Source organism: Bos javanicus, chromosome 20 (genome assembly GCF_032452875.1).
Source record: "Bos javanicus breed banteng chromosome 20, ARS-OSU_banteng_1.0, whole genome shotgun sequence".
Taxonomy (NCBI): Eukaryota; Metazoa; Chordata; class Mammalia; order Artiodactyla; family Bovidae; genus Bos; species Bos javanicus.
In genome coordinates this window covers 20,614,132-20,627,623 of record NC_083887.1, presented here as the reverse complement: position 1 = coordinate 20,627,623, position 13,492 = coordinate 20,614,132, and the positions used below count along the sequence as shown (strand labels likewise).

General features: G+C 38.1%; 1 protein-coding gene across 2 annotated transcripts in view; it reads left to right on the top strand.

The window, feature by feature from the left end:
- Positions 1 to 4,794: 4,794 nt before the first annotated feature.
- Positions 4,795 to 13,492, top strand: part of RAB3C (RAB3C, member RAS oncogene family) — a 292,748-nt gene continuing 284,050 nt past the window's right edge. The window contains exon 1 of one of the 2 annotated variants that reach the window (XM_061393470.1): positions 4,795 to 5,116. In XM_061393470.1, the coding sequence (XP_061249454.1) occupies positions 5,099 to 5,116 (18 nt within the window). In that variant the 5' untranslated portion in view covers positions 4,795 to 5,098. Of the gene's footprint in view, positions 5,117 to 5,484; positions 5,949 to 13,492 lie in introns of those variants that run through there. The other variant, XM_061393469.1, reaches the window with a different exon arrangement.

Below are 13,492 nucleotides of genomic sequence, written 5' to 3'. Positions count from 1 at the left end.
TCATATCTAAACTCCAGATAGTTAAGTTAGGTCTTGATTATAAAACTGTTTTCAAATTTTGTAATGACTTTACAAGATAATTGTTTTAAAAAGATAATGATATCTATCTCTTTGGAAGTAAGCCATGGGCTATTAAAACTGTAGGTCACATAGTCTTTTCACAAGATTACCAATCTGAAACTTGTAGCTGAATAAGAACCTTGTGTAAAATGTGGGGATTGTTGTTTAGAATTCTTCTGTTTTTCTCATAATTTGCATAATTATGATCTGTTTATTCTAAAATTATCTTCTGTGAGTTGGAAATAGAACATGTACACTTCACCAATGATCTGAAATTTATAAGAAGCTGCTTCATAATATTTCTAGTGCACCAAATAAATCAGTATCTGAAAATGTTGGTGAAGTGAAGCGACGTGAAGTGAAGCCGCTCAGTCGTGTCCGACTCTTTGCGACCCCATGGACTGTAGCCTACCAGGCTCCTCTGTCCCTGGAATTCTCCAGGCAGGAATACTGGAGTGGGTTGCCATTTCCTTCTCCAGGAGATCTTCCCAACCCATGGATCGAACCTGGGTCTCCCGTCTGCAGGCAGACGCTTTACCATCTGAGCCACCAGGGAAGTCCTGAAAATGTTGGTAGTTTTCAAATTTAAAACTGTTATATGAAAAGATATAAGTAACCCAGTAATTCCATGACAGGACTATATGTAGTATCCGTTTTTCCAAGCAAGGTCAATAACAGCAACAAAGTCCAGTAAAACGTCTCTGTAATACATTTTAAACATACCATCTTGAAGCAATATTACCTTTTGTGAGTAAGACTATGGGCAAGAATCTGGGCTTTAGAAACAGATAATTCTAAGCTTAAAATCCTAGCCCAACATCTTGCTAGATAGGTGTCCCTAACCAAATACTTAAACTTTCTATTCCTTTTCTTCTTTGTAAAATAAGGTAATAATGCTACCTTGCAATATTATTGAGGATTAGATAGAATAATATAGACAGAGTGCTTACCACAGAGGCATATTGAAGAAAATGATCTATCATGAATAATATCATATTTATGCTATAGAAAGAAAGCATCAATTTTTTTTTCATTTAGTTGGAGTGAATTTATTTTTTACAAAGCACTTGACTTGTTTTGATTAGGTGTGGGTGGAGACATGGTGAGCAATAATGAGTTAAAATGATTTTTCTTTTAATTAAAAAGAAATCAATAACATCTCGGGGATACTCAATTTCTTCCAAAGGGAACATGAGACAATCAATAACAATTCTTGATACAGACGCTGCACAAAGTTGAAATCAAAGCCTGATTTAACACAGATAGTCAGACAAAGGTAACAGGGCTCAGTCCAGAATGCCTCCTGCTTGTCTGGAAATGATCCCCAAAGCACCTAGGATTAGACATCCAGCAACATCCATGCACTGTGGATTTGAGTAAGGCTTGCATGGGGGCGTAAGTGAATCCCCGGGGTTACACTTATCTCTTATATCAAACCTCAGTCATTTTATTTTTCAGCACAAGTCCTAACAGAGAGATGGTAACAGTGCTAGAAACAAAGTATTTAATGCTATTTTTCATTTAACCAACATCATCATTACTAATTAATAATTAATTACCCTGGTTCTTGGCTCTGTTTTGGCCAAATAAATTATACCTACTTAACTCATTGAGAGCTTTCCGGGTGGCTCAGTGGTAAAGAGTCCATTTGCCAGTGCAGGAGACATAGGTTTGCTCCCTGGGTTATGAAGATTCCCCTGGAGGGGGAAATGGTAACCCACTCCAGTTTTCTTGCCTGGAAAACCCCATGGATAGAGGAACCTGGTGGGTTACAGTCCATGGGGTCGCAATGAGTCGAATATGACTTAGCAACTGAGTATGCACACATTTAATTCTACTTGACAGAACCTTACTGGAGCTGATGTAGACAGGGACTGATAACAAACAAAGTGAATAATAGATAAACCAAATAAATAAAAAAAAAGTGAATACTTGTAAATAACAAATAAACATAGGATTGCTAAAAGCCAATCAATAATGAATCATGATGTTGGACAATGAAAAGAAAACTAAATCCAAAGACAAAAACCTAAGAGTTCTCATCTCAGCTATCCCTCTTATCTCTGAGATCCTGGGTAAAGTCATACTTTCTGGACCTTAGGACCTTTGAGCCTGCTCTACTTTCTAATGGGGGACATGCTTAATCTATGTACTTTGTGACATTCACTGGTGGCCCCTTTGCCTTCACTTAGCTCTCTTTTTAAAATTTTATTTATTTTAATTGGAGGCTAATTACTTTACAATATTGTAGTCGGTTTTGCCATGTATTGCCGTGAATCAGCCAAGGGTATACATGTGTCCCCCATCCTGAACCCACCTCCCACCTCCCACACTTAACTCTGTTTTGCCTTTACTTAACTCTACTTTGCCTTTTAAATCTTTTAAACCCCAGATTCATATGGAACTGTAGAAGGCTTCCCTCTTTCCTTATTTCCTCAACAAGAGTCAGACTTTTCTAACTTTTGGGTAATTCCTTGATTCTAAGGCTTTTTGATGGCTGTTAAATTAGAGAGATCCCTGGGAGTGGATGAATTTTAAAATTATTAGACATTTACATTTCAGTAAAATTGCAAAGAGAAAAAAGCAGCAAGATTTATCTTATAGTTTTCCCAGGTGGCACTAGTGGTAAAGAACCACCTGCCAAAAGAGATGCAGTTGGATCCCTGGATTGGGAAGATCCCCTGGAGGAGGGCATGGCAACCCACTCCAGTATTCTTGCCTGGAGAATCCCATGGACAGAGGAGCCTGGTGGGCAAACGTCCATAGGGTCCCAAAGAGTCAGACACAACTGAAGCAATTTAGCACAGCATGCATGCCCTGTAATAGAAATTACCAGCTGTCTGTCAGTCCCTATTCTTTCCCAGCAGTCTTCCCTTGTGGCTCAGCTGGTAAAGAACTGCCTGGAATGCAGGAGACCCCAGTTTGATTCCTGGGTTGGGAAGACCCCCTGGAAAAGGGATAAGCTACCCATTCCAGTTCTTCCCCATTAGCCATTTTATAAAACTCCTGATTTTCAGCTGGGCACAGGTTCACCCAGAAGAGGGATTACATTTCCCAGTCCCCCTTGCAAGTATGTATGATCACAAGATGAAGTTCTAGGCATTGTAATATAAGAGCAGTGGTGTATTTAAAGGGATACTGGGATGCATCATTTTCATCATCATTTCTTCCTTCTTGCCAGCTGGACTGTGGATGGAAGAGCTGGAGCTCCAGCGGTCATCTTGGGAATGAAACTCATAGATGGTGACCGATAAAGTGCTTTTTTGACTTTAGGGAGATAACTGAGGTCCTGTCCATTTTTGTTTCTTTAGTTTATCACTGGCTAGCTTTTTTTCACTCTCTTAACCCACTTAAATAACCAACGAAGGCAGGAGAAACAAAACAGAACTAAGATCCCCTTAACTTTCACAACTCTCTTTTTTGTGCAACTCAATTTTCAGGGGTTCTTGGTTTACTCAAACAATAATAAACCCATAACGTTTCAACATTTGTAATATTTTAACATGTTCTGTAGTATCAGACCCTGAATTCTGAGAGTTTCAGAAGGTGATCATGATAGTACAAAAGATACAGGAAATTCTTTTGAAGAAAGACAAGCTCTAAGTGGCTCTGCAAATTCTTATCATTAAATGTCAATAACTATTTGCAGAAGGCTTATGTCTAATAAGCAACTGAAAAATATATTGATATTGGTTTTTACCTTTTAATTTTATTTGTTATTAGTTAATTTAAATGAAATTGCTCTAACCTTCACATAACCTCAACTGTGAGGGGAGCTGTGCTTCAACTGTGTTTTCTGAGTAGTTATAAAAACTATTTACCTAGGTGATACCACACTATATTTTCATTGATTGCAAGAATTGAAAACAGGTCTTAGATTTCTTTCTTTTTTTTTTTTTTGAAGGCAAAACAAAAAGCACAATCTAAAATTAATAGAACATTTAAAACATGGTAGTTTCCCAGTACACTGTTATTGCAATATTGAGTCAGTCTATGAAGTTTTGAGATTTATACTTTTGAAAAATTCTTACATATAAAAGATTTTAAGGCAGTATTTCTCAAATAATGGCAAAGAAGCACTGCATCAGAATCTCTAGAGTGTTTGTTGAAAATGCTAATTCTCAGACTCCTCGGTCACATCTAGTGAATCAGAATCTCTCCGCATGCCTTGAGAATACGAATTTTAACACCTTTAAGAGATTTTCAAGCACATTTAAGAACCTCTGTTCTACTGCTTTGTCTAGTGCAATGAAGTTTCAAGCTGTTTTTGCTGTGGTTACTCCCATATTTCTGTCAGTATCAAGTTCATTCCTTCTCCATTCTGCCTCCAGTAATTATTCTGACCACAAAGTGAAAGGCAAGAATCATTACTGCACTGATTAACATTCACTCTTGGGGGAAAAGGAGTTTTTAGATGGGTACAGAGAATATGGATAGTCACACATATTTGTCAGTTGAGGGGAAGGTAAGTGTAATACAAGTACATTTTCCAAGATTTCAAAACCATTTTTGAACCAGCCAGGGAGGAGTATGATTGTAATGTAAGGAATGACTCTCTGTTGAAAGGACAGGATAGCTTAATAGAGGTCTCCTATCTTGTTCTGTGACGGTGTTTCTGGGCTCTGGTGATGAATGTGTTCATTTTATATGACTTGCTTTGGGTAAATAACCCAGTCCCGTATCAGCTCTCCAGCCTTGGGCCGGCAGAGGTTGTGTGTGCGCTCTAATGACGGTGGACGGTGCCCGTGGGAGGGCCTGGGGAGGGGCTGCCCGGTGCGATCGCTCCCCTGGCACTTCCTAAGACTCCCAGTTCTTTCTCTGCAGCCGGTACTTGAAGACTCCAAGCTTTCCCCTTGGAGGAAAAAAACCCGTCTATCTAAATCAGCTGTACTCTACTCTCTTCCCTCGTTTCTCCCTCCGCCGGGCACCACCCCCACCCCTTCCATTGTGTAGTGCGTCTAGCTCGGCTTCCTGCGTGAGACCTTAACCTCACTTGGAGCAGGAGGGATTACTGAGAATTTCGGAACCTTGAGTTGCAATGGAGCTGTACGGAAAGGTAAGCAGAAGGGAGCTCCTCCGCCTGCTCCGCGAGAAATCTCGGTTTCATGGACTTTGTGTGTGTGAGTGTGTGTGTGTGTGTGTGTGTGTGAGTATACTCGCGCGCGTGGGCGCCTTCTCAGTGCAACTGTGTGAGTAAACCGCTTTCTTTATGTGTGTACCATTCATTGTCGTTCTCCCCCGCGTTTGCTGAATGAGATTGTAAAACCACCCTACTCTGCCTATGGAAATGTACAAACTTTCCCGATTGGGAATGGGGAGGTGTAGGGCGGAGAGTTCCAGAACACAGTGCAGGTTTCGTTTAGATTGTAAATTAGCACAAGGTAGTGCGTTTCCTAACCAGGAAAATCACAATCTAGCTTCGGAAGCCGATAGGTAGCAAAGAAAAATCTCCAGCTGAGATGAATGAACTGAGGTCACTTTCGCCTGCACCTTGCGAGGAAATAGCTCGGGAGGCTGAGAGCACTAACAACCAGGAGCGAGTCCAAAAGAGAAGGGAGGCTCCGCGGCCGAGTCCTACTGGAGAAGCAGCCCGTTTAAATGCTGGCTTGCCGGGAAATGTAGTTTACTGCTCCCCGGTTTGCGGGGAAGCTCAGCTAGGCTAGACTACAACTCCCAGGAGCACTCGGGGCTCCGGGCCCGTACGCGTGTGCGGCGCCAGGAAGGGACAGCTCCAGTGCTGATGTTGGAGCCGGTTAGCGAACCCCGAGTGCAGAGTGGAGCGTGAAGCGCGCGGGCTGTGCACGCTTGACCGGGCGCCCGAGCCAGCACTGTGTTAGCCAGGGAGAAAGGACACTTTGCGAACAATGAGACACGAAGCTCCCATGCAGGTGGGTCTATATAGAAAGTGTGGCCTCGGGAGGAATTGAGAGAGACGCTTTCTCCCTCGCTCCAAGTACAAACTGCGCCCGATCTAAGGGAAGGTCTTAGGCAGCCATCCGCCGGGACGCGGTTCACTTGGTCCTGGGGACAGAACCCCGCTCCGCGGGGCTGTGATTGGGGCTGTTTTGAGGAGGGATAGGAGTATACATTATCTTCCCGGGCTCCACAAGGAGGATAAGAGTGTCTAGAACGTCAACCCGGGCAAACAAAAGTCAGAGGAACATGCCATCTCGTATTGGTATTGATTGTTCCTCCTGTCTTGCCTGGTGCGTGATCACGGGGCAGACACACCAGGTCTGGTGTTGCGAGCTGTCTACTGGAGTCGGTATAGAGCAAATTCCGCTTAATTAAGAGCTCTCTAAGAAAGGAGAAACCAATGTTAGAGTCCCCAAAGTCTCTTTCTTCAATTAGGGTTCTAGTAATAATGAGCAAACACTTCAGGGCTTCACTCTTCCCAGAAGTATGCAAGCCCTTTATCTGTGTCCACACTGGTTTACTCCTGCGTTTCAGAGACTGTCCTCCAAGCTTTCCTGACTACTGTGCCCATTTGTTTTCCGTTCCGATTCCTGTTTAAGTCACGTTCTTATGTTTGCTTCCTTTGACTCCCTGCAAAGGTGCCTCTGCCTAAGCATCGTGCTTAAGTTCTGTTTTTAAGTAAAGATGAGTGATGCTTTCTCGTTTGTAAGTACAATCAGTTATTACTAACCATCAGCCTGTGTTCATTATCAAGGAGAGTGATCCCATTGCGTAACAGAAAGGCACTTTATGAATGAATTGAGAGGGAATGGAACACACCGTTTGGAACGTGTTGTCTCTCTTGAGAACCCACCCCTGCTGCCAAATCCAGCAATATAAATGTTTGACTTTAATTTGAATTTAAAGGTTTTCCAACTGTTTTTCCTCAAAAAATCAAGGGCTTTAAACGTATGCGTCAATTTACTTTTCATTTATGGTGTGGGTTATGTATGGCTTCTCAGGTGGCTCTAGTGGTAAAGAACGAGTCTGCCAATGCAGGAGATGTAAGAGACGCGGGTTTGATCCCTGAGTCGGGAAGATCCCATGGAGAAGGGTATGGCAACCCACTCTAATATTCATTCATGGGTTATGTATATTAAGAGATGTTGACTGTTCAGTGAAAAAAATTTGACTGTTTGTTGAAGCATTATATTAATGAAAGCTCTCAAATTGCCTTATGAGTTACTGAAAACTTGATTTGTTCCAGAGAACAGTTGCCCTGCTGTGTATCTTCTAATACCTGTCTTTGTGACTTAGTTTTTCATTATAGACCTGATGTGAAAAGAATCTGGACAGACAATAAAGGTACAGGCTGTTGTAATCAAGATGTATTGGCTTATGATAATTTCCCATTACTGGAGTTACTGCCAAGAGCCAACTGGCTACATTAATCATATTTGATTACAAGTAAACATTGACAGTAGACTTTAAAAGTAGATTGTTAGTATTCAACATTAACCCCATATATGCACTGAAGTCTTTATGTTAAAATAAATTACTAACAAATTGATCACAGTGCATCTTGATTTTTATTTTCTTACAGTATTTATTTTCTTACAGGTATTGCTTAGACTGTTCAGAAGGGTCATCAAAATATTACAGAACTACATGAAATTAGTGCCCTAAGAAATATTTTAAATCAATTCATATCAACTTTGTAGTAGGCACTGCAATTCTAAAATTTAGTCAGAACTTTAATGAATAATTAGTATAAAAACGGGTAACAAAATTAATTTGCTTCTGCAGTTATTTTCATATTTGGGATGTATTTTATTCATTGACTTGGTTTTTTTAATTTAAAAATTTTAATGCCCAAATGCTGTATTGAATAACATGTACATTTAAAAAAATAAAAAACTTTTTTCTGTAGTATATTTAAAGCACATTTATTGATTCAGTTTACCAAGTAAATTGTTGTGGTGGCCAACTCTCAATTACTGTCAGGTTTTCAAAAATATATAATGATAGGAAGAATAAAAACTACAAACATGCTTTATATATATGGCAGATATTGTCTTAGCACTTGCACTTGTGAATCATAATCACATTCCAGATGACTTTGATATATGAAAATATAATCAGATGAATAATTGACATTTTTTCCATTTAAAGACCAAACCATATCATTTAAAATGCTAGTTTACTTTTTATATTTTCTTAAGTCAAAGAACCCTTTAAAATTGTTCAATATATTTTAAAAAAGTATTTATTGTGCCTTTGTACATAGCTTGGTGCTCTGTTCAGTATAGCTGTCTTTGATATATGCAAATTTTCTGAAGAATATTTCTCTTTGAGTTGATGCAAAATGCAGGATAATAGCAGTAATAGTCTTTGCTGTCTGTATTTCCAACTAAATAACCAGGAATAGCATTTGGTAAGTGTTCCAAATGATGGATTACAATTTTAATGCAGGAGATGGTCATTTTGTGTTTTTTCCTTTAGTGCCTCCATAAATCCCGAGGACCAAATGAAATGGGGAATAGCAGTGCTCATGACTTAAGGGCAACACTTTCATGAGCAAATTATCATTTGATTCAGGAGCCTGATTGAACAAATTCCAGTTTATCTAGTGCTTTGTCTGTGCCAAGCACTGTGCTTTGCAGTCAGATCTATGTGTGTGCGTGTGCGTGTGTGTGTGTGTGTGTGTGTGTGTGTGAGAAATATAAAACAGTCCTAGAGGTCACCATTACCTTAATTACAGGCAGATAACTAGAGCTTTATATGATTAAACAACTTGACCAACACGGTAAATTCAAAATTCTGCTAGATCTCTAGGAAGCCCACGTTGTTTCCGCTATTATTTTGGGTTCCTTAAGAAGACACAAAAAGGTGATATAAAGAATGAGTGCCATGTTGATTTTCATTTGGATCAGAAAAAGGAAAATTGTCTCTTCTGTTTATAAAATTATCTTATATAAACTAAATCAAATATTTGAGAAGGGTCAGTGTTTTAAAAATGGCTAGCTTTTTGTCTTCCTGGTTTAAATTTCTTATAGCTTTACTTACACTCTCCAAGGACCAAAGTGGAGTTCATTGTCTGTGTTTAAATGCTTCATCTTCAGTTTTGTTAACCACAAGCTTTCTTCATGTAAGTGTGAAAGTACAGAGAGCCCTCTAACTACTTCAGTTCAGTTCAGTTCAGTCGCTCAGTCGTGTCCGACTCTTTGCGACCCCATGAATCACAGCACGCCAGGCCTCCCTGTCCATCACCAGCTCCCGGAGTTCACTCAGACTCACATCCATCGAGTCAGTGATGCCATCCAGCTATCTCATCCTCTGTCGTCCCCTTCTCCTCCTGCCCCCAATCCCTCCCAGCTACTTAGGAAACCAAAGAAAAACAACTACTCAAAGCGTGGAGCGGTGTGCCAAAAAAGGTTGTTTGGCTAAAAATGAGGAAGATTGAAGAAAGAGTATGCTGAAAGTGTAGAAAGTGTAGGCTGAAAATGAAGTTGAGGTGGAAAGCACAATAGATATTAAATACAGCCATGCTGTATAACAACAACAAAAAAACTTAGAAACAAGACCTAAGTAACGTTGTTTCATTTGTCTGTGAGAAGTCCACAGGCAATCTTGCATTTTATTACTGTTGAATTTCTACCACATCCAACTTCAATTATGATCCCTTTATCTTTACATAACAAATGGAAGTTTAGTCCTCATCCCTTACAGAGACGGAGAAAAGCCATAGTTAACATTGGAAAAACAAGAACTTCTTTCTTGCTCGATTTGAGCAAATTCCTCAAGTATCCATCTTTCTTCTGTAAGGGAAAGTGGAGGGTAGAGAGGGAAATTGCCATAAAAGCAAATTTCTATGGTGTAAGAATGATTTTCCGTTTTCAGTTTAAAGAGTTGTGGAATCATTACATGGCATAACCACAATTTCCCCCTGCCATTTTAAGCTTATATTGGAACTGCAAATTCCTTTCTTGACCATCATATTCCATATGCTAAAAATTGAGTTTTCCTGGGAATTTATGAGGAGTTGCACTGCCTAAAAAAGATGTATTGGTTAAAGGTCATCCAACAGTTTTCTACATTTATCATTCACTAATAAGTTCCAGAGCTTCTAGGGGAGCCCTCTTAATAGATCATAGATTTTTACCATGCATACTATGACCTGTGAAGATGAAATATTTTAGGTTTATTTGGAATTATGTAAATTTTTAGCATTTTTCATTTGTTTATAGTTTTTGAGATACTTCTATACATTGAGATGCACGAATATTAAGTGAATAATTTGATGATTCTTAATAAGTAGATACACCTATGTAATACATACCTATAAAGATATAGAACATTTCCATTCAACCCAACAAGTTCCTTTATTTTACTTTCTTTTTCTGGTTAATCTACCGATATAGTAAGATCATCATAAATTAGTCCTGTTTATTCTAGAACTCTAGATAGTTCTGTAAAACATACAAAATGAACATATTGCAGAATATATAGAGTGTACTCTTAGGTCTAGCTTATTTTGCTCATTATAATGTGTATGGAATCCATTCATGTTGTTGCATGTGTCAATAATTCATTTTGTTTTATTGACACATTATACTGGTGTATCAATCTGCCTTTTAAAATCTATTCTTCTGTTGATGGATTTTGAGGTAATTTCATTAGGGGCTACTATAATGAAGGTTATAAATGTTATCATATTGATCTTTTTATAGTAATATGTTTTTATTTCTCTTGGGTAGATACCTAAAAGTAGAATTGCTGAGGTGAAGGATAAGTCTTTGTTTAACTTTGTAGGAAACAGTCAAGTCTCTAGCTAGAATGATAGTACCATTTCATATGCTCACCAACAGTGTGTGAAATTCTAGTGGGTTCACATCCTCAACAGTGTCTGGTGTCAGTGGCCTTTTAAATCAAGGCCACTTTAATTGGCGGTTGTGGTGTCTCATTGTGATTTGTATTTCTGATGACTGTGATTTTTAGCATATTTATATGTTTACTGACCATTTGCCTTTCTTCCTTTATGTAGTGTCTGCTTAGCCTTTTATCCATTATTGGGGTTGTCTTTTTATTATTTAGTTGTAGGAGATCTTTATGTAGTTTTTTTTTTAATCTGTTGTTTATATATTTATTTATATAGCTTTGAAACTAGTTCCTCAAATGTATTAAAATATTCTCTGCCAGTCTGTGCCTTAAATACTCATATCTTATGAGTGTCTTTTGATGAGAATTTTTATTTTAATGAAATTTAGGTTATTAATTTTAAGTGGTGTCTATATCTGGATTCTGTACTTTCTTTGATTTATTTCTCTAAACTGTGTCCTGAGACCTTACTACATTTATTTGTTATTTCTAGTGCTCAGTCACTCAGTTATGTCCGACTCTTTGCGGCCCCATGGGCTATAGCCCGCCAGGCTCCTCTATCCATGAAATTTTCTGGGCAAGAATACTGGAGTGGTTGCCACTTCCTATTCCTGGGGATCTAACCCAAGTCTCTTGCATCTCCTGCACTGACAGGCAGATTCTTTAGCACCATCAATTGAAATCCTTAAATTCCTTAAGAATTTCTCCATAAGTGATTGTATGATTTGCAAATAGAGGCAGTTCTTTCTTTCCAAAGACCTTTTTTTTTTTCCTCACTATTTCTTATTCCACAGGATAGGATAGCTAGTGCAGTGTTGAGAAGTGATGAGCAGGTATTCTTATCTTATTCCCAGTCTTGGGGAGAAGCCATCTTTCACCATTAAGTATGAAGTTAGCTGTAATTGTTTTATTGTTGGTGGTATAGATATCTTATCATACAGAAGTTTCTTTTGAGTCCTAGCTTGCTGAGAGTATTTGTTTTCAATACAAGTGGGTGCTGAATTTTGTCAAGTCCTTCTTCTGCATCTATTGCCATGATCACATGGTTTATCTCCTTTATTCTGTTGGATTATACTGATTGATTTTTAGTTAATCTGACATTCTTTAGATAAAGCCAGTTAGTTATTATATATTCTCTGGATGCAATTTGTAATTTGTTGTAGATTTTTGCCTTCAAATTCAAAATGGATATTAATATATGATTTTCTTTTAATGCCTTAATGAGGTTATAATATAGAAGTTATGCAGACCTTATAAAACAAGTGAGAAATGTTTGGGAATTTGCTGTTTGAATGATTTTGTTGTGTAAGATTGATGTATTTTATTGCTTAAAGTGTTTGGTAGAGTTTATCACTGAAGCTATTGGAGCCTGGAGTTTTCTTTGTGGACATTTTTTTTTTTTTAAACAAATGACACTTTTTTGATATACAAATATCTCTATCATCCAACTACCTACACTCTCATGTCCCTATCTCCCTTTAGCAGAATAGCCTTCTCCATACCCCATGCTGAGATGTCTGTGGCCTTTCTGGAACATACCAGTAAATTATGTTACATAACGAAAGAGCCTTTGCAAATATAAGTCATGCTATGTATTTTAAAATAAGATTGACCTGATTCTCAGGTGGGTCCAATCTAATTACCTGAGCCAATAAAAGCAGAGAATTTTCTCTTGCTGGAGTCAGAGAGATGTGGCAGAAGGGGAAGTCACAAGTTTGAAGCATGAGGATTGTTGGCCTAAAGATAAAGAAGGCTATATATCAAGGAAATAGGGACCTCAGTCCTGTAACCACAAGCAACTGAATTCTGCCAACAACTTGTAAAAACTTGGAAGTGGAATCTTCCCCCAGAACAGTCAGGTAGGAACCAGCCCAGCTGACACATTGATTTTCATCTTGTAAGGCCTTAGCGGTATGAGCAGAGGACCTAGCTAAATTACCCTGTGTCCAGATTTCTGACTTGTTAAGTAGTGATTGAGCGTTGTCTTAAACATTCAGTATCACTGCAGGAGAAAAGTATTTATGCCTATATAACATTTTCTATTTCATCTTGGGTTGGTTTTGGTAAATTGTGTTTTTCACCTAATTTTTCAAATTTATTGACATAAAATTGTTCAAAATATTTTACTATCTTTTAATTTCTCTAGATCTGTAATGATATCCCCTCTTTGATAATATAAATTCTCTTTCTTCTCCCTACCTCCCTTTTACCAGTCTTACTAGATATTTATCAATATTATTAATGTCTTCAAATGACCAACTTTTCCCTTTGTTAACTTTTTTGTTATTTATTTTTTATTTTATTGACTTGGGATTTAAAAAAACAACTATGTTCTTTACACTAACTTTAATAGAACCATTTTGTTTATTAGGCTTCTTAAAGTAGAAATTTAGATCACTGAGTTTAAATGTTCCTTTTTAAGAATAAGCCTGGTATTTACAATGATAAATCTCTAACAACAACTTTAGTAGTTGACTCTCACAAATTTCTGAGTGTAGTATTTGCATCATATTTTATTTTAAACTATTTGCTTCTTGTGATGTTCTTCTTAATCAGTGGGTTTAGAGATATATTGTTTAATTTTCCAAATACCTGCATCTTTACCAGATAGTTTATCAACATTGATGTCTAATTAAATCCTCCTGCTACCAGAGAACAT